The sequence below is a fragment of the Mesitornis unicolor genome, unplaced genomic scaffold (assembly GCF_000695765.1).
Source record: "Mesitornis unicolor isolate BGI_N332 unplaced genomic scaffold, ASM69576v1 scaffold2399, whole genome shotgun sequence".
In the NCBI taxonomy this organism is placed as follows: Eukaryota; Metazoa; Chordata; class Aves; order Mesitornithiformes; family Mesitornithidae; genus Mesitornis; species Mesitornis unicolor.
Window position 1 is genome coordinate 62,926 of NW_010209048.1, and position 25,505 is coordinate 88,430.

Genomic DNA, 25,505 nt, shown 5'->3' on the forward strand with positions numbered 1-25,505 from the left:
AATGTCATGATGAGAATTTTAAGGAATTTTTATTTTTGTGAAATGCTTACCCAAGTAAACTATTTCCAAGTGCAGTAAATGAGTAGAAAAGCACTCTGATTAACCTTAGTACATCCAAATACATAAATTAAAGAAGACAAATAAGGCAGCCTCCATTAGTCTAGTCCTTAAATAATTTATAAAAACTGAGTGCCCACCTATTACAGGTTGGAGTTTTTTGTTGTTTGTTGTTTGGGTTTGTTTTTTTTTACTTAAAGAAGCAATTCAGAACAACCAAGAAACAAGAGAAAGAAAGATAGCACATACAACTAAAAGAAAATGCAATTTTTAATATTTCTTGTCCTTTTCTATATATTTGCATTGTGACAAAGAAGGGGAGACTTTGATCTTTTTTGGCATGGCCTAAACATTACTTGAGAAGAATTTTAAATACCAGTCTCTCTGTTTTACTACTAGTGACATGCGGCACAATGACTGACACCAATACAGTTTGCTGCAATATGCTGCAACATGATCATGATCGCTGAACATGATTTTTTTAATTAAAATAGTATTTTAATCATGATGTTGTCCCTTTAAAGCATTGAGGTGGCTTCCCGTTCAATACTTTTTTTTTTTTTTGTGACTGATCAGAGCTAGATGATGGTTTTGCCCCTGCCTTCCTGGCCTCTCTCATGCTAGCATTCCACTGAAATCTTACCATACTATTCAGCATGGTCTGAAACAAGGGGAGGAGGAAAACTCAATGGATAGAATGTAGATTCTTCAGTTCCTAAACATAAAGCTGAGCTTTTACTACAGCCGTTAAATTCTGGTTCAGATTATAAACAACTGATTGTAACATTGCTAATGGGAACATTGCTGTCATATTATAAACAAGGAAGAAGGGGCCATGCCCTTGCAAGGACACTGTACCTGGATTGCAGTCTCATTCCAAGAGCAAAATTTACCAGTTTTCTGTTTAGTTGGCAGGTGGCTTTGAAGAAGGTGGGAGGACTATTTCAATTAGACAGCATGCCTGATCATGTTGTTTGTTTTAAAAACTGGATTAAAAATCCCTCATCTACTGCTGGTAGATTTCCAGGCATGAGTAGCCTTTCTTCAAGAGATTTCTTTTGCTGAACATGCTTAAGCTTTTCAAAAATCAGGATTGATAAGAAATAATCTCTATGTCCCTTCACTGCTTTGCTTTAAGTGCCACAGGTTCCTGTCCCTGCTGCATGCAACCCCTAGGGAGGGCCCTTGGTGAGCAGCAGAGCGAGCGGCATGGATCTTTCCCCTCCCTCTGGCACAGGGAATGGCCACCTCTTCTTGCCCTGTGAACGTGCTGTTTTTTTCTCCTTCCAGGATTTGTCAGCAGATCTGGTTAGTATTCCTAAAAAATCCTTCAGAATCAGTAGTGATTTTTATTAAAGATCCTCAGCGATTTCCCAAATCTGCTGTAAATCTTTACTGCAGATAACGCTGACACAGAGCAGCAGTCACTGCTAGCAGGTAACAGCTGCAGCCATACCCTGCTACTGTGGTGTCAGCAGCAGGTCCTCCGGCTGCCCACCACTGTGCCCAATTCCTTTGATCTTCCCCAGCCAGATACTACTGGAGAATTAGAAGGCATTGCATTGACTTATTCATGTCAGCCTGGTTAAAATAAACCCTGTTTTTAATTAATGCTCTTTGTTACTAGTCTATACTTTTTGCCCTGCTAGACTGTCCCCTTGCTCTTCATATGAGCTTTTTCTTGCTAGAAGTAACTTGTTAGAAGTAACAAGTACAAGACGGTTGGCTAGGAATTCCTTTTTTCAGGAACAGAGGCTGAACAATTGCCATGGTGATTTATTTGCCTGCACGCACACAGGTGCAGTTGGCCAAGGTGCGCTTTCACTGCCAGTGTATCTGTGTTGCTATCATAGCAACATCACTCCCATAAAACTTAAGCAAAAGCCACTTTCTGAACTCTCAAGTGATGTTATTAGCCAGTTAGTCATGATTAGCTAGTGAATTTGGTGCAATATCACCCCATCCATCTTATTCAGCTGAAACTAGCTGAACCTTTACTGTAACAGATGCATTCCTCTGCGCTGAATTAAATGCAATTATATCCTCCTGACAGTTTTCTGATGTTAGGATGGAGTTATGAAATAGGAGAAGTAAACTTGATAAATTGAGTATTCCACTCATAAAGGAAAAATAAATTCTTCCATCTGCAATAAACATATTACATATGAGCACAAAACATGACTGTTTTCTTGCTTCAAATAAACCCACATATCCTCTCAGACCTCACGCTAAGACAGCTACTCAAGGGAAATGCTGAACAGTCTCAAGTAATAGCTCTATAATAAAAAAAAAGATCTGCAGACAGAGCTGGCTGTGTTCAGCACCATCAGAGACCTTCCTATTAATTATTTATATAGCACTATAGATTAGCATAGTACTTCACAGAAATAAATACAAAAAGTAGTAAAGTCCCATCTCAGTAAGGCAGCAATGGGTGAGAAGCATTGCTCGCCTCGCTGGATGTGGTGAGTGGTCTGCAGCCAGTACTTGGAATTACACCATTTGTGCAATGCATTGTGTGAAAACCTGTCTTAAAAAGGAATGTAAATCTGTGAGGGCTGACAGTTGTCCATTGATCCAGGGCCTGGTTAACAGCTATTCAAATCAGTTTTGGCATAGGATAAACAGTATGAGTGATTTCAAAATCCCATTAAGGATTTTAATTTAACCCCTATACTCCTTTCAAAGTCTAGCCAATAAGTCAATAATGTGAATTCTTTATGATCCCTACATTGCAGTATTAAAGAATTTTCTATTAAAATTCTGTTATAAGCATGTAAAGCAGGCCGAAATTTTCACAATACAGAAATCAATTACTCAGCTTCACTGGGTTTATAAATGTATCACCAAGATGTGTTTTAAGAAGTGCAGATACAGCTGATTTGATTGTTCCTCTTATGTCAGAAAGTTCTGCTCCAAACAGAAAGCTGAAACTAAGGGACCTGAAGTCCTGGTCTTGCAGTGACCCTCTCAGTGATGTCAGGCCTGACACCACTTTTTTAAAAAAAATCAGTTTTCCTATCAGGAAAACAGTGACTAGCTATCTCACATCAGTCTTATTATGGTTACCATGATTATTTCTATTTCGTGGTAGTTCTATGAAGATTGCTTTGGCTTTGAAGATTGCCAAGACTACAGCAGGCATTGTCAGATTTTTTTCTTAGTGTAGATTTCAGGGAAGGAACAAGAACAGGAGGAGGCAATCAAAAATCACATCCTGACAGCAGCTGCTTGCAGTGAAAAGAAACATTACTGAAAGTATTTGTTGCTATTTTCCCTCTACAAATTTTAAGCTGGAAATCAAGAGGAAAACTACTACTTTGTAGTCCTCCAACTTTCCACAGACCACCAGCAAATTACTGCACAGAACAGCTTGGGAATGAACCCCAGGGCTCTATAACTGCAAAAGCATTAAGGACAGATGTTAGAAACAAAAACGAATAAATACATTCACAGAGTTCTTGGTATTAATAACAAGTATGTACCATAGAAGCCTGAGAAAACTGTCTTGAAGTGAAAAATACAGGGAAAAATCTTCATCAAATCTTAAAATAATTGTGGTTGGAAGGGGTTTCTGGAGGTGATCTAGTTCAAGCTCCTGCTCAAAGGAGGGGTAACTTCAAAGTTAGATCAGATTGCACACAGTCTTGTACATGCCTGTTTCTTTGATCTCAAAGGACAGAGATCCATCAGCCTCTCTTGACAATCTGTCCTAGGCAAAAATCCTGTTTACTAAGCAGCATAAATAAATAAAATATATAGCAAGATTTACTGTAAGGAATATCTACATTTATATATTTGCACATATTTTATATCTACAATACCTATAAATAAATAGTAATGTGTATATAGCCAGGATATATATATATTTTATGCCCACACACATGAAAGAAAGAACTGCTGCAGTAGAATCATTACTCAGCACTAGGATCTATGAATGATGACCCTGAGTAATGGCAAGTTATTCCATTTTTTACAAGATTCTCAGTCATACCTCTCAGATGGTGATGGGGCACCATAACCTATGCCACACAGCCTTGGGATACCAGACACTGGCACATCCTCCCACTCCAGAAGCACTTCCTAGAATGAGTATGTGGAAATAAAATAATTCATGATTACAGCATATTATATATACACTAAAAAGCAGAAATATCTCACTTCCCCTCCTTCCCTTGAACTTCTTCCAAACTGTGTAAAGAACTATATTCCTTCTCATCTGCCCTCCATATTGTGCAGACCTCACAAACAGGCTATGTAGTAACTTGGAATCATGTTTAGTTGGGCAGTCCTACCTAGTGGAGTGTCCCATAAGCTGGGGACCACAGAGATCCCTGACACAGAGACAGGAACCTTCACAATCTTGTGTTTTTGCTGGTTCCCAAAATTCACATTCACAGTACTGCCTCTAAGAGAACATATGCATGATCCAGAGCCCAAATAAAATGTTGGGCTTCCTGCTTCACACTGGGGTAATGTTGAGTCCCACAAAACTTGGGTCCCTCTAAGGATTCTCCTGATGCTCTCAAACACATTCAGCAACTTCTGGGAAGGTCCCTGAAACACTTGCAAGAGTCAGGAATTTTGGTTCAGTTTTGCAGTAATAATGCTTTGAGCTGTTGTAAGGACAGTTTGACAATATCAGTTTTCATGCTAAACCATGTCTATACTTCACAAATTGTTATAAATTGCCACCAAAACCAGATTTTACATTTTCCCCAGCTGTTCAGACAGACACTGACCTCTTCTTTCACAAACACTTTTCCTGTCTCTTAACACTATTACCTGTGATGTGAGTAGCTGCTCAAATGAGAGGCCCACAAACCGATGTCAGTTAGCCTGCCTTTAAGATGGTGACCAGGTATAAAACACTACACAAAGGACAAGAATCTGCATATTAATTCCCCTAATTAGTCAAACCAAAAAAGGATTAAAGTTTCCACTCCGTATTTTCATAGAAAAGGATCACCAATCCCTTTTACATGCATATGCACATACACATGGTTGCATATACCTCTGTCTCACTGCAAACAGCCCCAGATAGTGATCACATTCACCTCACTTTCCCCGATGAGAAATAGGAGATCAGTTTTTGTTGGCTCAGTGAATCTGGCATCTGCCCTCTGCACCGTATAAATCATTGCACATGCAAAGAAGGGCTTATGCCTTAGCAGTAGTATTGATCGACACGGACCTTTGGGTTAGGAATAAAGCCTCTTTAATTACTTTGGCTGACTTTCAGTTTAGGTTTTTTTATTTGTTTGTTTTTACAATGTCTTGGGAACACTAGTACCATGTTTTAGCATTGTTATCACTTAGCTTAGATTTGGAGGTTTGGTCCCCAGAGAAACACCTTGTACCTCAGCCTGGCCTGCCCATGCTTGGCATCAAAATCAGAAAAAGTAATTCTTTTACCTTCTCTATGGATCTGATAACCTCTTCACTTTCCTTAGCCAGAGGTGTTTTGACCTTTAATTAAAAGGAAAATTTGTTGTCTTCTATTCAGAAGGCAGCAAATAATGAACTCATTAAAATGAGGTTAGTGTTCAGGCCTTAGAGCAATAAGAGCCGAAGTCTCATTAGCAGCTAACAATCCAGAACACAGCACATAAATAAACCTAATATGGCAGAGCAAAATGCCTTGATGCATTAAATTTGAGCAGAATCAAATGTTTACAGTCAATGATGTCTGGGGCATGAAGTTTTAATGTACTTAATAAAGGAAAGCAAATTGCTTCCTATTAGGCATGAAATGTTACTGCAGAAATTGCCCCAAAAAGTTTATTATGTAAATGAAGGATAGAGTTATAATTAACAAGGACATAGCAGGAAAATATCACTTCTGCTTAATAGATGCACCAATTATAAAGAATAAAGACACAGCAACTTCAAATATACAAAAGGTAATTATACTGGTTAATGTAAAATACTACTGAATGTAAATGCAATATAAAGAAGAAACCATATCTTGTGAATGTCACAGAGAGAAGCTTCATTGACAAAGTATCAATTAATAAAATGAAACTCATGAGTTTTGAGAGATTCCAGGCAATTAAGGTTTTTGTATTTGAAAGAACAGCTTAGATTACCTTAAGAAAAAACCCCTGTAATTTACTTAGCCTTGCACTGAGACATGCCTGTTTGTCCACATGCAGGTGTACTCCATGATTCTTTTCCTGGAGAATGATAATTTTTTAGCATGATCTACTTAAGTGTCAAAAAATACAACAATGGGATCCAGCTGTTGGTTTAACACACTCCTGTGAGTTCAATGGGGAACCCTAATTGTATTTTCACATGCAGACAACTTGCTTTCACTTACAGCTCTTTTAAACCCCAGTGCTCAGAGAAAAAAATAATCCCACTGACTCTAAGGAAAAGACACACACATTCGCAGATAGAACTCAAATACTGTGGTCAGTTGTAATACCCAGAAAAAAATAATCTTCTCTACAAAGTAAGATTTGTAATGCTTTTTTAAATCCACATTCTTTTATTTGAATTTCCATTCTGCTGAAGTTGTGGGCAGTGCCTAGCAAAGTCCTGAGGTCAACATGCCATGGGGATGGGGCAGGGAGAGGTGAGCCCCCAGGAAAGGAGGGTTGCCAAGGGAAGCAGGAGGTGGCATGGCAGGACCCAAGCAGAGTGTGAACAGCTGTGTTCCCACTTGGTGGTACTGGGTATGATTTCCAGCTGTTAAAATTCAGTAGCCCTTCCCCATCCTGCAAAGCCTTTCAGAACAAAGTAAATACCTTTCACATCACATAAAGGTTGCACAAGTCCTGGAAAATTTTCTGGCACTGGAAGCCAGGGATGCACAGCTCCTCCACCCCCTAGCAGCTGGGGAATGGTGCATCTGCCCAAGCAGCAGTTCTTGCAGCTATCCTCACTTCAGCAGCCAAAACAAGCAGGGGTTCACCCACCCGTCAGTGTGCAAGGGGGACAAGAAGAAAGTTGTCTGCTCCTCTCCTGCCGCAGCACTTTTCTGTGCTGTGGGCTGTTAAGGTCTGTACCTGTAAGAGACAAAATTCTCATCGTTTACTGTGCAAAATTACCAATGAAGGCAGTATGAGTCACTAGCAATTTTCTTTGAATTTATATTTATTAAAAATAGGGAAGGCAAACTCTAGTCATTTAAATGAAGGCTGCTTTTTATGTTAAGGATGTGGAAGATGTTAACCCTGCTCTACAAACAAACAGGTAGAAACAAAATATGTTTGGACTGACTTAGCTGACAGTATCTTCTTAGTATTAAAATTAAGTGAGATCATGAAAATGAAGTTTAGCTGCATATTATTTAAGTTAATATGTATGTATGGAAATTGCAATTAAGTCTTTAGGACCAAGTGAAATCCAGTTTGAGTGGCAGATTTGCCCTTTAGACAGAGAAAAATGCTTGACACACTGCAGGTTACAGGATTTACGTCTTAATCCTTGCTTGGTGTTTTTAATGAGACCTCACTGGGCTGGAAGGCTTCTGCCTATCTCACAGTTCTGTCATCTTATTGAGAAGTGAATGTGAGGGAAATTGGAAGGAAAAAATAAAGTGATATAATGAAGTTTGTTTTGTGTATCTTTTTACACTACATGTTAAGTGATGATAATGTCTCAAGGTGTTCTTTCCTCAAAGGAAAATTGAATTGATTTTGCTCAGCCCATCAGTCTTTCTCAACAAATATCAAATGCTCTACATAGCTTGGAAAATTATGTTCTAAAATATAATGACACAGATTCCATGCTTGTGACTGTAATGGTGTCAATTTAGTGCTGGATTCTACCAGCTGTGGATTTTCTTCAATATGTTGGCTAACAGTGGTGCTGATCTCTGAGGTTTTTCATTTCAGCGAACATTTAATTGTTTTATATTATGTAAATACAGTCCCACATATGAAATTGTCATAGGATTTAAATAATCAACTTATTAAATGCCTGGCAAGATAGACTGGAAACCATATTGCTATCTTAATATTCAGTACTAAAGCACAAAATTTACTGTCATTAGATTACTTTATTCCTTTCCTTCAGCAAGGAAAAGAATTTGTTTGGTGACTGTTACAGCTGATAACCACTATCTTCGCTTTACATCTTCCTTAACACACAATAAATGTTTCTATTAAGAAAATGAGAGCAGATGCATGCTGTCTGACAATCTTTTATAGTACACTCCCGAGCTGCCTGGCACCCAGATGATGCCTCTTTAGAAGGTGGCTATTAGAAAATGACACTTTAGAAGAGACTTGTGTTCCAACATGCACAGTGCCTAAATACATGTCAGAATTAGCATGGAGTCAGTAACTTTAAGAAGTTAATGGCCTATAGCAAAAGCTGAGAGTAGTGCAAAAGGCATATGATAAATCATGGCACCATTCCTCTCTGGACTAGTATTGTACAGGCCATCAGTCTGCACCTCATTTGCTTAAACCCTGGGTTCATCATTTACTATGGACTGACTATACTTTTGGTTTATGGTCACAAGTAGAGTTTATCGTTGTTTTTTAAATTAGACCAGCGGGCTGAGCAAAAAGGTAAAACTATTTTCCTGTAGTGTTAAGTAAAATTACTATTGACCATAAAATATATTATCTTTTCAAATGAAAGGAAACATTAGCTGGACTTGACTGTGTGTAAACCATTGCATTCATTTTGTCTTCAACCTGTGCAAGAACATGAACATTCAATCAATAGAAATGTTATTAATAGATGATGGGAAAATGTTCTTAAGACGCACATAATGGAGACACAGAAAATTAATGAAAATAGAGCTTATAACCCATTCAACATTGGCAAGACCAGCAGGGAGATAAATGCTCTACCCATCTTACATATGCAGCACATCCAAATTAAGTGGGCTGGTGATTCAAAGCAGACAGATATCTGTAGTGAGGACTATCTTTAGAAGCAGTGCAGAACTGACAACCTTAACAGTAAATGTAGATAGCTCACGCAGTCTGAGACACTATCTTTTCTCTTTCTTTGGTAGTTGGAAATATGCCCATGAAAAACTGAGTAGATGACCAAGACTACACTTGTTTCTTCTAGAAGCAATACCCTTTTCCTCCATTTCATTCAAATTGATCTTATCTTTAATAAAAATAAACAGGGATTTAATTTTGGACATGAGAAAAATGGACAGTACTTATGCTGTAGGTCAATATTGGAGTTCTGCTTATTTGAATTTAAGGCTGAATTTGGTATTCAGATGCAATAAAAAAATGTTTGTGCAGGTAAGTAAATCCCACTGCCACCACATCTGGATGGCAAGTAGTATTTCTAATTTTACTTTTGGTTTTAAGCACATTTTATCAAGCTTAATTAATAACTCAAAACTTGGGTGACTTAGTGATTTAGTACTTTGCTGCCTCTGAATGGCTAGATTCAAGTCCTGCCATAGATACACTACATATTTTGGTATTTAGGTACTATTAATAGCATTGCTAGACCATCAGATTTTGTTCGAATAGTAGTCTTACTGTATTAGTCTTTACAAAATTACTCACTGTAATAATCTTTAAAAAAAAATGAGCCCAAAATAAAATGTGAAACATTTACTAGAATCATCTTTTTTGTATCTCGTCAGTTGGATACAATTTTTAAAATTAGGCATTCCAAAAATTAGTATTCGTATTTCTAAATGCATGTTAATTTCTTATTTATTTCAGGCATTACTAGAGACTCAAAATTTACTGCGCACTCAGGTTGCAAATTTTACCTTCAACCTTGGATTTTCAGGAAAATTTTACCACACAGGTAAGAAGGAACTTCATGCTTTCAGGTAGCTGCAGTTAAATAGGTGACAGGATCTTAAACCTAGCTTTAAACATACCCCCTTAAACTAACATGTTGACTGGATGGAGCAGTGAGAAATATACGCTCCACCATTTTAGCATCCAGGGTCTAAATTCACTGTCCAAAGGGGCAAAGGTAGGCTATGGATGAGCTTCTTAGGAACATGTAGATGCACTTCATGCTTTTCTGAAAGACACACGGTAGTAAATCTTGGGGTTGTAAAGGAGACAAAGCAGCTGCTAAGGTCTCTGTAACTCTGCAAAAGACAGGACAGCACAGAAGACATACTAAGGTTTTTCCAGTACAATAGGTATGACAAAATAAAAAAGATTGAAAAAATCATGTCTCATAACCTCTGAAGAGACAGAAGTGTTTGGATGGAACGCACAAGGTTTTGTTATGACAATAAAGGTAATCTATCTCAGTGGTCTGCAAATCAGGAGGGATGATAAAAGGAAAACAAGATGAAAATAAATTTGTATTGAAACCCTGCTCCTTTCACACTCTATGTAGTAACAAGTTGCACACACACTTGCACTGCGTTTCTGTGGAAGATTATGGGCTTTTACATCTCCTTCCCCATTTGACTCCTTTCTCTCTTTTGCTCTATTTTTTGCTCTACAGCACAAAGTTCTCCTTCCCACCCTCCCTTTGCCTTCTCCCAAGCACTTTCCTGCACCTCCACGCATGCTTCCCTCTGCTGTCACTGAGCTATGTTTCTCCAAAATCCTCAGCTGTCACCCATTCAGGCATCTTTAGTGGCACTCACTGAGCGACACTAGGGAAGCTGAGTAGCTTATTTGGTGCAGAGGAGAGGGAATCACAGCAGCCAGAGGATGGGAGGATAAGTTTCAAGGCCACAAATGTTGCAGTCCCAGCAGCAAATGGAAGCCACAGGCAGCTGTGGAGTAAGGCAGGTAAATGAAGGTCACCCCTCTCAGTGTGGGCATAGCAGTACACTTTTCATCACCAGTATTTGAACACCAAACAAATGAGATTATCCACCTCTTATGTCTCCATTTCACCACTCATTAGGAGAGTACAGAGGTCCCTGGGAGAGGGGGACATGAGGAAGCATTTGAGGAATGACTAGCAAGAATTAAAACCAAAATTATTATTTATTTGTATCACTGTTGCTTTTGAAGTCCAGGCTGTTTTCCACTTGTGTGAGCACATAATGCTAAGCAACTGCTGCCCAGGAAACCTTACAGACTAAAGATACAGGCTGGAGAGCCTGAGAAAAGCGAGAGGTAGAGAGAGATGGAATTACTTGCCTAGAGTCATATAACAAGCCAGTGGCAGACCTGTGATTAGAGAGCAACTTTGGAGACAGACCTTCAGTATTCTGCTCACTTCATCTTGACCTGCCTGTATAGTTATTCCTCCTGGAGATTAATTGGACACACACATAATACAGCAAAATAAACAAAAATAGCCCAAGGCTCTGAGCTGCTCTAAGTAGGATGGTGCTCAGTCGTGGCCATCTACAGAGTAAGGCTGTTATCAGTCATTACAGTGTCCATTGCAGACAAAGGTAATTCAAGAAGGAGAGGAGATAGAGAAAGAGGTAATTTATTATAAATACTATAACATACTGGAACAGTGGCTGGCACAAAACATGCAGCCTTTCTACAAAATCAAACCCACGACCCATCAATACTTTTTTCTTTGTTAATCCAAACATCTCCATATGCTGTTATTGCTCCTTAGTGAAGCCTGTTCCTTCCAGTCCATGGGTTTTCTTGCCCAGGTGATGTAATGCTGACCAGTTTCAGATTTCCTACTGCTGTAGAGAGAGAAAACAGGAGAATGTCTACGTGTGCCTGTCCTTCTAAGATTCTCTAGGCTTACAAAAATAGCACAAAACTACTTAATGAGTTGAAGCATGTAATTGCCTCTATTAAGGGTCCTGCTGCTGCTTGTACTCAGTGATGCAACTGGGTTTTTAAGTGAGCACTTTATTTACAGGTTGGTAGTGGCATTTTGTTATACCAGCTTAGTGGAAAGATTTCAAAGTATTCTCCATGCAATATACACTTTATTGACTCATTATAAATAAAACACGGAAAGGTATTCTTTAATTACTGTAAATGTGGCTTGTTTACCCTGAGAGGCTTTTAGTATCAGATATTAAACATGTTCTATTAGTGCACTGCAGCTGCTGTGCCTTATTGACTTTCTTAATGTGCGATTTTGCTCTCCTTTCCAAAATTTGTAACATTTTAAAACTACAGGAGGGAAATGAACATGGGAACATCTTGGCAGATTAAACAGTTACACATTTTCATCAAAAGATGTTGCTGACATCTGTACTACAAACACCGCTTCTAGTTGGTATGTCTCCACACAAGTACAATAGCTGGTATGTCAGCCTCACTGCTCATCCTTTCACCACCACCATGCCCTTCTGTGGCACTGGTAAACTATGCACTGTAGATGTAAGACTGTTAGCATAAAACAGAGCACACCCTATTAGTTATGCTGTTTTAGCAAATACTTTCTACTTGTTCGTGCTGTTCCAATAGAAATTAAGATGTTCTCAGGATTTGCATTTAAGATTTATAAGATTATTGACAGCAACTTCAAACTTAGTTTCTGTTTTGAGCTCAAAAGAGACCTATAAGTTATGGTTGCAGTTTTAAAATATGGGATTATTTATTATGCACGAAATAACTTTAAGTTATTACCTTCATGTGTAAAGGACATACTGCATCTCAAAGGAGATATATGCTCACCTCCTTGACTGTAGGCCTACTACATTTTTCAGATTTCACGTTAAAATGAAGATAGAAAGGTACACAGAGAATGTTGATTGTACAAGAAATTAAATCCTCAAAATCTTTTGTTTTGCCTCCAATATTCCAAAAAAGGGATTGGGCAAAAAATATTTAGACAATATCAGCACTCACCAAATGTCTTATTAAACTCTTGCATGACTTTGTTTTTTATATAACTCCACTTAAGAATTTATGAAATCAAACAACACTTCCTTTAAAGTCTTGTAAGGAATATTATCCTGGAAAGCAACAGCACCACCAAATATCCAAACCTTTCTGTTCAAGCTCTGCCAGTACCGGACAGGGTTGTACCTGTTCAAACTGGAAATTGTTAGCTTTATCTTGTTTGATCTTTTTCGCAGTTTGATTAATTACATCTAAATCTACAAAGAAATCAGTAGGAAAAAAATAGGATTTTAAAATATAGTTTTTAATCATGAAATTACTTCAAGAACCATACTTTATTTAAATATTAATAAGACACTTTGACTTAAATCTTATGTTGAGTACATGTAGTTCTTCATATATGTCAAATATCCACTTTATTTCTCTTCATCCCTACCTTCAGTTTTCCACCTTTGGGTTACTAAAGAGATCTTCAATGGCTTCACAGACTCCTATCCCTTTCTCTTCTGTCCTGTTTAGAAAGCCTATATTAAGTTTCTCCCCTATGATCACATTTCCCTTGCACATGTCTAGGACTGCAAGTGAACCACATACACCAAAAAACAAGAGAGCGGTCATTCAGCAGATATCTTATAGAGAAGTTTTTCATGAAGGAGCAGACATTCACAGAAAGAGCAGTCATCAGTCCTTTCTTGTCAGCAAGGAGTTACCTAGAAAACAAGGTTGTTTTCTTTTTCCAGCAGCGCTTCCATCAGCAGGACTAACTTGATGCTTTCTTAGATCTCGTAGAGTGCTACAAAGAGGGGAGTAAAGTGATTCAGTGACAGCAGGAGAAAGTTTCCAAGTAATGCTTTCATTGTATAGCAGCATTCTTCAAAAAACACTGCAGAAGTGAAAAAGAAAACTAAAAAGCTGAAGTGCCTGCACCAAATGGCCAGCTCTGTATCATTCTTCCTCATGCCACAAAAGTAAATAGTGACATCCACGGAGCATTTTCTTCCAGTGAGTTTTGCAAAACATTGAAAGGCTTGTAAAAAGAAAGGTATCCGTGTTTGCATTAGTAGACTGATTTTGACAATCATTTCTCTGACTGAAGCTAAATAAAAGCATTTAAATGGTCAAGAAACAAGAAGGAAGGTTGTTAATAAACTGAAAACTGTTGAGTAACTTGTGGGGAAGCTAGTGAAATGTATCTTTGCCTTTCCAATTTGAAAAAGCACTCTAGATATACGTCTGCAGAGGATGGAAGAAGCTTTGTATCATTTCTGAAATGGAAGGCTTTCTTCATTACAACCACACATGCTTTCTTCTGTCTGAAGCAGATATTCTTCACTAACACAAGAGTTTTTATTGATTTTACTTCAAGATTAAACTTGGCAAAAATTGAATACTGAACTGTAGGAAGCAACATTTGGAACCCCTTCACCATTACATTACATGTTTTATACCTAATTATATTTTGAAATTACTGCAAACTTGTTTCCTGGTTTACCGGAAATTATCAGATTTCAGTTTGCTGAGGCTAATAATGAGGTAGCTATGAGTAAGGGGTGGGGTAGGTTGGCAAGGGTCTGACACACAGCACTCTGATACCACACTGGCCAGCTACAACTGGGCAGTGTCTGGCAGGACCAAAGCAGGTGCGTACAAGTACATCCAATCTCCATGTTCATGAGGAGCCTGAACTTCCATATACTCCTAGCACACTACATAGCACAACAATCAGCCCTTGAGAATTAATTTTTGTTACAATTACTGTCAGTTACCACCACATGAGGAATAGAAAAAGATAGCTACCATCCATGGTAATTCACCTCACTCCTTTTGTGATGTGCTGGAGCCTGTCTGAAGGACAGTGTGACATTCAGAACAAGGACATTAGGTTTTATGGCAGCTTCTCTTGTATTTAAAAAACAATTATGTGCATTTTCTGTTGTCACTTTTCTATTACCTTTCTTCTTCTTTCTTTCTTTTGCAAGGAACTGCAGAGGAAGATGAAGGTGATGACCTGCTGTTGAGATCTGTGGATGAGTTTTGGTGGTTTCCCCATATGTGGAGTCACATGCAGCCTCACCTTTTCCACAATGAGTCGTCACTGGTGGAGCAGATGATCCTCAACAAAGAGTTTGCAATAGTGAGTAAAAATTACCAAAAGGTTCACTAGGGTAGCTTTGCATATTACAGCTATGCTTTACAAGCTGTTTTTATGTTTAGCTATATTATAAATACGTAGATATATTTACATAGATATACAAATAAGGCAGAAAGATTAGAAACTCAGTCCCAAAAAAAGCCTTTCTGTGACTCAAACTTGGGCTGAATTTTGTATTATCCTACTTCACTGTCAAGAGCTTTCTGGAAAGGAAGCAGCCCTTCACTCAAGCAACCTTGTGAGACCATAGTGATCAGAAGCAGTGAAACTTCAGCAAATGTGAACTCACCTTTTGACCTCTAGGAACAGGTTTATATGCAGTTTATCAGTTTCTTGAAGTCTGGTGCAAACTTCACTTTAAAATTCTGGTAAGGGAGAAAGTTGCAGGGAACCCTAAATGTTGTGTATGGTTTGTGAGAAATCTTGAAGATAATGAAGTGAAATAGTGAAGCTTCTGGATTTCACTGTGGGGTTTTTTTCAGATGACCTGCTTGAAAATACACTTTTTACATAGCTAACCCATTGCTAATATAGATAATCATGTTTAATTTTTGCTCATTTGTGTTGTTAACATACAAGAACTATCCTCCTAGCATTGCTCAGAGCACTTGTGCTCCGAGGTCATGTGGAAAGCATTTGGAGTCCTTTCAGTGTAAGTCTTCGTGGTTATTGACCATGACAAAGAAAACCTGAAGTCTATAAATGCTCTCCTTGGAAAAGACACTATGTGGTCTTTGACAAGGCATAGAAATGCCAAGCAATCAGAGCCACTCAAAAGAGCAGAGTGACACAGTGGGGCTTTCTCTGCTGCTTAGGGAACACAAATCTCAGCCCTTCGCAGCTCAGAAAGGCCAGCCAGCATCTGCCCCTTCCTCCCAGCCCTCACATCAGCCAAGATGCATCAGGAAACTGGCAGAGGCAGATGCCTGAACAAGCAGTTGGAAGCAATTTATTCCCTTGTTTACAAAAATATTTTCCTAACAACCTTTAAAGAAAATTCATTAAAAATGGCTTAACTGTTTACTTTTCTTGCCAGACTTCCCCCTTTCTCATCTCCTGCTTTGTGGGATGTTAGTACAGAGGTATTTTGGATGACGACTTTTCCTTTCTACAGTTCTGGTTTACTGTCAGCTGTCATTCCTGGCAAGGCCAGTTCATGCCTTTTCTGTAACCTGGCCCAGAGACCCAAATATAGTTGATATTTTAAATGCAAGAGTATTTTTTTAAAATAATCCACATCACAATAACATATAGTCCATTTATCTTTAAAGCTATGGGGAAATTCTCCTACTATTTTCAAGAAATGTAAAGTCTTCTAGATCAAACCATCTCTAGGAATAATATCTATAATGTAGCCTGAAAATGGGGCTTGTAATAGAATCTATTTGCAACCTCAGCTACAGAAAGATGAAGCCCATGTCCTTATTATCACTGAAAAGTAGAGACTCCTTAGGGTGCCCATAAATAAGGAACTGATGTCAGTGAAAGGCCGCTGTTACTACAGTTTTATTTCCTGCTAACATTTGGACAGGGGTTGTACCAACCTCTTAACCTTGAATCTATATGAGCTGTACAATTTACTTAGGAGAACATTTCTTTTCAAAAGGCTTCCTGTGAAATCCTCTCTGTGGGAGAAATTTATCTTCCTGATATGACAACCTTCCTGATAGCTATCAGAGAGGTCCCAGCCATGACTTCAGAGTAGTTTTATATCCTCCTCCGCTTTCTCATCCTCAGCATCATATTATTTGGGAAAGGAACTTCCTGTTCTATAGGGATTTGTATAAGTTCTCCAAAGTTAAAACAAACCCCTTTTCATTATTCTTTGACTTCACACTGTGAATCCAAATTTAAATTAGAGAACATGAACAATACATAGAAAATCTGCTTGATGCTACACATTTCATTTGTGCTTTCATATTTTTATGTAGTATTGTATCAGGGGAACACAACTTGATATTGATGCATTTTCTTTTGCGTTTCCCATTTATTGACCATATCTACCCACCTCCTCTTTCAGCTGCAAGTAGAAATGATAGTTTGTGAGTTTCTGCAAGGAAAGCTGCAAGAATTATTTGGAAGTATGATCACATTCATTCTTTACCTAATGTGGGATTTCTTTGTTCATTTTCAAAACATGAGTAAGGTAATGAGGTCTTCAAGATGGGAGAGCAAATAATTGTACCTGAAAAGAACAGTCAAAGTTGCTTTAAGGTCCCAAAAAACCCACAACAAAAACTCTGTTTGTTAAGACTTGTTAGTGCCTCCTGACATTATCATTTCAGATGAAAGCTAACGCAGATCACACTGACCAGAAACCTGCACTTTAAGGACAGACCCAAATCCCACCAAAGTCAGCAGTTTCCCCATGCAGGAGGGTATAAGGTTTGAGACTGACATTCATTGTTCACTGGAGGAAAAGATTTCATGAAATGAATGTTCTACTCCTGAGTATTGTGGATTAAAGTCAAGCTTTATAAAAAATCCTTTAAAGACACTAATAGATTAAGACTTGGCTTAAAGTTTGCAAACTGATAATATCTCAAGTATTATTATCATTTCTTATAGGCAATGCATTGATACACAGAGAGGTAAATAAATTGCGCAAGCAGAAGTCTCTGATAGTACACATTCCAAAAATAAAATGAAACAAGTTTTCACTACCATTCCTTAATCACAAGATATCCTTCCTTCCCCTTTTTGTACATCCTTATCTGACAAAAACAAGTAGAATATATTTAATCCGAAGCCTGTAGCTCTGTATTATGTCCCTTGATTTGTTTGCTCAGTGATTATCTTCTGTGCTCATTTGTGAGGACATGTGGCCAAAGCACAGTAGAGATAGGGCAAAAACTATCATCAGCTGTAAATAAGGTAGCTGGGATCTGATAAGAAGTGAGAGAGACATATAGAAAAGAAACGAATTGATTTGGAGACACATTTATACAAAACAAACAAATCAATTCAGAGCCTGTCTAGTAATGCTCCTTGGATTCAATCTCCTGTTTCTAAACCACCTACAGATGCACATTAGCACTTTCTCTGCCTAAAACTTTTGAGCTGCCCAAACTACAAATAAACCATGATCTTTTAATATACCAATTAAATACCAAGCATATGAAAACTAGTGACCACATATCAAATGAAAAGTATCTACATGTGATGAAATAAGAGTCTACTTTGTCCCATTATTAATATCTATAGTTAATGTGGAGGAGGAGAGTTGTGCACTAGAGATTGCCTCTAAAAACATTCTGTAATTTATCTGCATACATAGAATAACATTGTTCTGTACAGAAAACATGAGGTTTATTCTGCCTGACCTTAAGATCCTTCCTAAATAATCCACCTTTGTTACTGTTTTTGTCCATCTCAGGAGTGTGCTTTGACAGCAAATCTCTGACTCTACTTTCTCAGCTTTAGTTGATACCACACACATGCAGAGTCTACATTTTTCCTAGTCAAGTGCAGCTTCCTTAGTGCCACACTGCCTTTCTTCATTTCATGTCCTCAGAAATCTAGGATTTTAAATACTAACATCTTCTTTGCCTCTTGGTAGTCTGCTAGTTTAGAATTGAACTAAAAGTAATTGAAAGCTGCAATATTTCTCTAATAAAAATTATCAAGAAGTACAAATCTTGAGAACAAAAATCATGTGTCCATAAAGGATAAAATACAACACAAAATTTTTGTGAGTGCTGACAAGCAAGAAAGTAGCAAATTCATTCACCAAATAAGAGAAACTTTACTAAGTATTTTAAAATGACATAGTAACCTATAATCTCTTACTGGAAATCTCACCCATCTCAAGCAATATCAGAAATATATCCTGATACTAAAAATACGCAAAGCTTATGTAAATCTTTCAACTTTAGCAGAAAATATCTTAAAAATACTAGATTTACTCTATCACCTACTGTTAGACAAAATCAAAAAGTTTAGCAAACTTATCTGAGTTTGTATTGTTAACTTTCTTGACTAATAAGTTTTTACACCAAAGGGAATCCTGCACTTCAACTGACTGTGCAAAGATCTAGAGTAGATGTAATATTTAGTAAATTAAAATAGAATGGTTCTCTTTTGATTCTTTCTCTGAGAATGGCCACTAGATGTTTCTGTAAAAAAAAAATGTCACCACTGATCCTTAAGAACCAAAATGCCAGTTGTGTTATAACAGTTTTAGGTTTTGTTTAATTTTATTTCTTACTGGATTTTAACAAGGACATGTAATGCTTGGTGCAATCAAAAGCTGGGGTGGTTCTGTCAGACAAGATGCTGCTAATATAAATATCAAATCTTCCACACACTGATTTATATTCAAATTTCTAACATCTGCTCACATTAAAAAATGCTATAGGAATGCACACTTACTTGCTGAGAATATATTTACTTCTGGAAAGCAGTGCTCATTCTGCATTACCTGTCCTTTCTTTCGCAGAGGGGTTTTTTTGCAAATACAGAATAAGTGCACACAGCACATGCTGACTCATGGCAAATACAGCTCATTTCTGTACAAACAGGAGGGTTAAAAGAGGTCAGGAGTTTCAAGGAAATCTTCACTTGCTTGAACAAACCTGATAATTGAGAGAGATAAGCAGCCCCGGCAGATTGCTTCAGCGTTTCAAGTCACCAGTGAAAGCCCCTGTCTACGTATGGGCACTGGGTAAGGTAACTTTAGAGGGTGTGCAGATGAATCAGCCTGTGTTGGAAGCACTCCCTGAGGTCTGCCATGGAAAGCAGCTGCCACTGGCCAGACATGCTGACCACACGCATGTATTGGAGAGAGGGTTATTTTGAGCTAGCATCAATTTGACCCACATACCATGTGCTCACTGCTATCTGGAGGACATGAGGTGTGCTCCTGGAGAGTATCTTTTGGTTTGGTCTAGTCCTCCCAGGCTGCTCCATGATGCAAAGCAATTCATGGGAAGCAAGAATGACTTAGGGAATTTTCTACTAAAAATGCAACAGCTGTTTTGTCTTTCCCCGTTCCATTGGTTGTCACAGTGATACTCCTTTAATGTTGAACTCATCCAGACAGCTTACACTGTCATTTAAAATAGGACTGAAAAATCTCTTAGTGCACATTTGAAATAGGATTATAAATTTAACCTGTCCAAAAGTAATGGCTCTGGGGTTCCAGCTTAAGCATGCAAAGGAATGTAATGCTGTTCTCCATGCCAAAAGGTCCAGAAGTTTTCCAGACTAGACAAACAGATGCACCAAGTTTTTGAACAAATTCTAAAATTTAAAAAAAAATAAAAATCAATGGAAGTCTTGAATGTAAAAATAGCCTAATGAAATCTCATAGGAAAATATCTCTTACAATGTATAAGAAAATATGCTCATTAAAGACCTCTCCCATTTTGTTCAACAGCTTGGATTAAGTCCTCCTTGGACTCAGATGAACACTACTCATTTAACACATTAGTTCTCAATCCCAAACTAAATTATGTAACAAAATGAGAGAAAAAAGGAAACAGAGCAACAGAAATCAATAAAAGATGAAATACAATATTTAATTTACCTCAGTAAACTGAACATGGAAGTGACCAAAGAAAATCTGATTATTTGTTTGTTGTTGTTTCTCCTTAAAGTCACAGTGGGTATCTGAGTGGCTGACGTGTTTGTGTGATGAACTGTGTAGTGTGCAGGTTTAATTCAGAAGCGAATTAGCTTTTTAATATTGAGAACTTATGAAAATCTGACTAATTTTATTTGTGAATGGTAGATTACCATTTTACCATTCTGTTGCTATGGCAATACCAGCAGCAAATATTAAGTAGGTAAACAGGATTTTGCATGTAGTCATCCAGATACCTACTTTTAGACATATAATTTAGTGCAGTGTTCTTTATCTAGCTCAAGACACATTTACATTACATTTACAATTCTGTATATTCCCTAACACAGGTTTGGTGTAGGCTTGTATTCAAGTTGATTCAAGTTAATACAGTATATTTAAGTTAACACAGTATATTTGACAGTGTGAGCATCATAGACTACTCAGGCAGAGTAATAAATGACCAGACTTTTCAGAAACATTTAGATATAGCTTTCTCCATTTTACATGTTTATGGCAAAAAAAAAAATAGAGAAAAGGAGATATTTGACATTTCTCATTACAGAGCTATTCCTCATTTCACCCTTAAACTGACTCATGCCTGTAAGGGAGGTAACAACATTAATAAGAAGAAATTACATTTTGGTCTCAGTAAATTATGAAACAGGGAATTTGGATTTCTCTTTTTCAAGATCAGATGGTAATTTAAGATCTTTAGTAATAAGGAATGGATAATATAAGTGGCCGCATTACTTGATGTATGAGTAAGTGTTCCCCACAGACTTAGATTTTGTCAATGAACCAAAAGCCTTTCTTTGCAAAGCACTCTAAGATGCCCAGCAGAACCTGCTGTTTGTGGAATTAAAGTAATCAACAGTTCTTGGATAACGTAAGCAAGAGAAAGGACAAAAAAAACCCAACATCATCTCACATTTTAGCCATTTCCCTTTGAGCATCAATTTTATATGAGCAGAAAACAGCTGATGTATCCTGGGAACTGGCAGCTCTCCTGGCAGAAGAAGGAAGTGCTTTCCATGAGCCATAAGGTAGCAAAAGAGAGGAGGTGTTGAAGGGTCAAGAGCTGAGGTGGAGGCTTTGCAGGTGATCCAGAGGCCAGCTCACTCCTCCAGCGTTATCCCACACCATGTGTATACTGGGAGTAAAATGTATTCAGCAAACACCTGGAGCATGGGAAGGGGTCCAGTGAGAGCCACAGCAGCAAGACACCCTGTAACCTGGAGATGGTGTGGAAGAGTTGAAAAGGTCTTCTTCTGGATCTGCTGGAAATGAGGTCAGGAGAAGGAAAAAGAGGTAGAGCACAGCTTTTCTTTCTGCTGAGAGCTGGTGACAAACAGTGGATGCATTTTTGAGAATCCACTCAAAGTGATGAAGCTAATTACCTCATTTTCACATGTATTTCACATGAAGTTTACACTTCAAATAATTTGCTCTCTTTTAAAAATATCCCAGTCTATAGATGTGGTTATCACGCCTCATCATCAGATGGGGTTTTTCAGACAGCCCATGCTAAGTGGGGAGTAAGAGGGATGAGGAGCAGGACCAAGGCAGGAGAGCATCAGGAGCAAAGGGAACGTGCCCAGCAGATCAGCATCCTCCCATTTAAGTGTTTCCCTTAATTCCTTCTGCCTGCACATCAACTACTTCATTGTGCCATCTGAAGATATTTACAAGATAACCTATAGATTATATTTATGAAAATGAACGTTTCCTCATAGAAATGAAACTGAGTAAATGTTCATTAAATGAAAAGGATGTCCATCACAGTCCAGCTTTTTGCTGTTACCCTAATAGCATGGAAAAAATATAAGCAGTTTCAGAAGCTATAGGGGATATTTATTTATTTTTAAATCAGGAAAGGACCTTGCTGTTATTCTAGAAATAGGAAACAAAAAAAATCCCACATATGTCACTGCAACATTTTTCCTCCCTCTTTTTACTGCTCTAATGCTGTTTGATAGCTTACTAAATAAGCAGCATCAGTTTACTGGATTACCTTTAAAAATAACCAAAAGGTAGGAAGTATATTAAAATACATGTAATATGTAATGAAAAGGCAGGCAAATCTATTCCCTATAACAGTAATGCAACATAATCCAAGAGGATTATTTATCACTCTACAGTTATCAAAAGGTAATTCCAGTTCCCTTCATCTCTCCCCCATTTTGACTTGTGCTACATACAAATAGATACAGGTCTGTCCAAGGACAACAGCTTCTTCAATGCTGCAGTCTACAGAAAATATAAACTCTGAATAATCACATGTTCTTTTCTGCTCCTAAATATATTCCTTCTTCTGCTTTGTTGCAGGAGCATGGAATACCAACTGACATGGGGTACGCAGTGGCTCCGCACCACTCTGGAGTCTACCCGGTTCACATCCAGCTGTATGAGGCCTGGAAGAAGGTCTGGCACATCCGAGTGACCAGCACAGAAGAATACCCACACTTGAAGCCTGCACGGTACAGACGGGGCTTCATCCACAATGGCATCATGGTACACTGCATTTCCATACTTCATAACAATAGTACTTTAAGAGACTCAAAAGTATGCTATTTTTACCAAATGCTTCAAGTTTTACAGCATTCATTAAAATTCTCTGTGATCGAGGATTTGTAAGGATGCCAAAATAGTGCATTCGTTAGGTAGTCAGTTTAAGAAAAAAAATCACACAAACTCAGACAACTGCAAAAGTAATCCTTAGAAACTAGATGTACTTGTAAGTCTCATCAACTATCAACTGACTTATAAATGCATGCTTCAAAATTCATTAAACTGCCTGAGACCTTTGTTTCAAGCTCTAGTTCATCTTTATGCATGAAAGGGTTAGAAATCCACCACCTACTCTCCTCCAGAAAGTATGACACTTCTCTGAAGCCAAGGTTTTCTTCTGGGCTTCGCTCCCAGACCCAGTGCTAGGACACGTGGCTGACTCTTCCAGACTATGTTTGCATGAGGAGGGAAGGTTCCTCACATACACACTTCAAATGTGTGAAGGGCAAGAAACTGCACAAAATAATCTGGCCCATCTTACCAGCCAACTGCAACACTATAGATAGGTGAAACATAATCACAAAAAATAAATAAGCATAACTTAACTTAGAAATATTTCAAGGATGGGTCCCAGGATGCTTTAAAGTCCCAGCTGACTTGAATATTGCCTGTGCATAAAAATCAAAATTGTGGTCCCCTAAACAAGACAAGCAAAATGTCTTAATCAAAAACACGAAGTTACTGCACAGAGTCAAATTACCATTGGAATAGACTCAAATTCAGCAGTGCATTTACACATATATTTGAATGCTCTGCTGAATATAGGTTTTATTTGTTGTTTTAACTGAGTAGAAAAGCAAAAACACCAACTGGAGGGAAATAAAAGACCTCCCCCAGGTGAATTATCTCTGTATGTATTAGGCAGTATAAGCCCTGACAGTTGTCTTTACTTGCTGTACAGACCCATATGATAGTACCTAGCTAAGAACATAAGTAAAATATCCAATTCTCCAAGATTAGTTAGTTCTCCCACATCTGCTAGCTCACTGGTTTTTGACACACAGCCTCTTCCTGTTATAAATCAAGGAAAGCTGACCTCAGGCCCCTCTCATGCGAGTGTCCCACCAGTCCTGCGCAGATTTCATAAACAGGAATGAAAAGTTCTGCATGCTTTTTCAGGACTGAGGAAAGCATGAAGCAACAGATCTTTTGTGGTCTGCATCCTTGAATATAAATTCAGCTCAGTGTCACAAGAACAGTAAGATTAATTGCCTGAGAAAGCGACAATGGTCAGGAAGCACTATTCATCTGTTAATAAACTAACCTTGTTAAGAGAAGAGAGGTCTGGCTGTTTGTTTTCTTCCCCTTCCAAATGCCAGGAAACAAATACTTAATTATGGCTGTATGGGCTGAATAAAACAGTCTGCATGAAAGCTCAGAACATGTGTGGTGCAGCTTTTCAGCTCGCATCTGGAAATCTCCACATCTGCAGGACTGCACTTCCTTGCCATGAGAGGATGCCATAAACACACACATGAGAGCACAGAGGCAGAAAGGGTTGCAGTTTTGTTTCTTTGAGTTGCTGGAGGGATCAGGGTGGATGTGCCAGGGTAAGTTTGCAGAAATAAGTTAATGTCACAACAGCACTGTTATTTCATTCTCAGGTGCTCCCTCGACAGACCTGTGGCCTTTTCACTCATACTATTTTTTACAAGGAATATCCTGGGGGTCCTCAGGAGCTGGACAAAAGTATCCGGGGAGGTGAACTCTTCTTCACCATTCTCCTGAATCCTGTAGGTAACTTCTTTTGCTATTTTTGGACATGCTGAATAAGGGGGACAAGGGAGGGAGGGAGAAATGGAGATCAGTTTTCTTTTATCTTGTTTGGGAAATAAAAATCAAGACTATTTGCTCAGGGGTAACAAGCAGTTTAAAAGGAAAAGAGTAAAATGTCTTCTATTAATTTCTAACTGTTGACCATATGTAACAAGTTACTGGAAAATGCATTCATTTCAGCTTCAAACTGCTTCCCAACCTGAAGCTGAGTCCCCATTAGGACGGCATGCTGACTTGGCTAACCAAGACTGAAAGAAACCAGTGATGGTAGAGACAACTGTGAGATCTTATCTCCCTTCCTTTTTCCATTAGTTTATCTCCTTAGGCACTCTTGATATCAAAGAATCTCAGAATCACAGAATGTTAAGAGTTGGAAGGGACCTCGAAAGATCATCCAGTCCAACCTCCTGCCAGAGCAGGACCACCTAGACTAGGTCACACAGGAATGCTTCCAAGTGGGTTTTGAATGTCTCCAGAGAAGGAGACTACACAACCTCTCTGGGAAGCCTGTTCCAGTGCTCTGTAACCCTCACACAGTAAAGAAGTTTTTCCTCATGTTCAGGTTGAACCTCCTATGCTCCAGCTTGCTCCCATTGCCCCTTGTCCTGTCATTGGCTATCACTGAGAAGAGCCTGGCTCCTTCCTCCTCATACTCACCCTTTACACATTTATGAACATTCATGAGGTCACCCCTCAG

The 25,505-nt window shown here is 38.3% G+C and overlaps 1 protein-coding gene across 1 annotated transcript in view; it reads left to right on the plus strand.

Annotated features, from left to right (window-relative positions):
* LOC104547144 (bifunctional heparan sulfate N-deacetylase/N-sulfotransferase 4-like) overlaps nucleotides 1–24,765 on the plus strand; it is a gene marked incomplete at its 3' end in the record, with an annotated part of 45,945 nt that extends 21,180 nt beyond the window's left edge. The window contains exons 2-5 of the mRNA XM_010192729.1: nucleotides 9,717–9,804; nucleotides 14,726–14,880; nucleotides 22,790–22,975; nucleotides 24,637–24,765. Coding sequence (XP_010191031.1) covers nucleotides 9,717–9,804; nucleotides 14,726–14,880; nucleotides 22,790–22,975; nucleotides 24,637–24,765 — 558 coding nt within the window. The remainder of the gene's footprint in view (nucleotides 1–9,716; nucleotides 9,805–14,725; nucleotides 14,881–22,789; nucleotides 22,976–24,636) is intronic.
* Nucleotides 24,766–25,505: the final 740 nt, after the last annotated feature.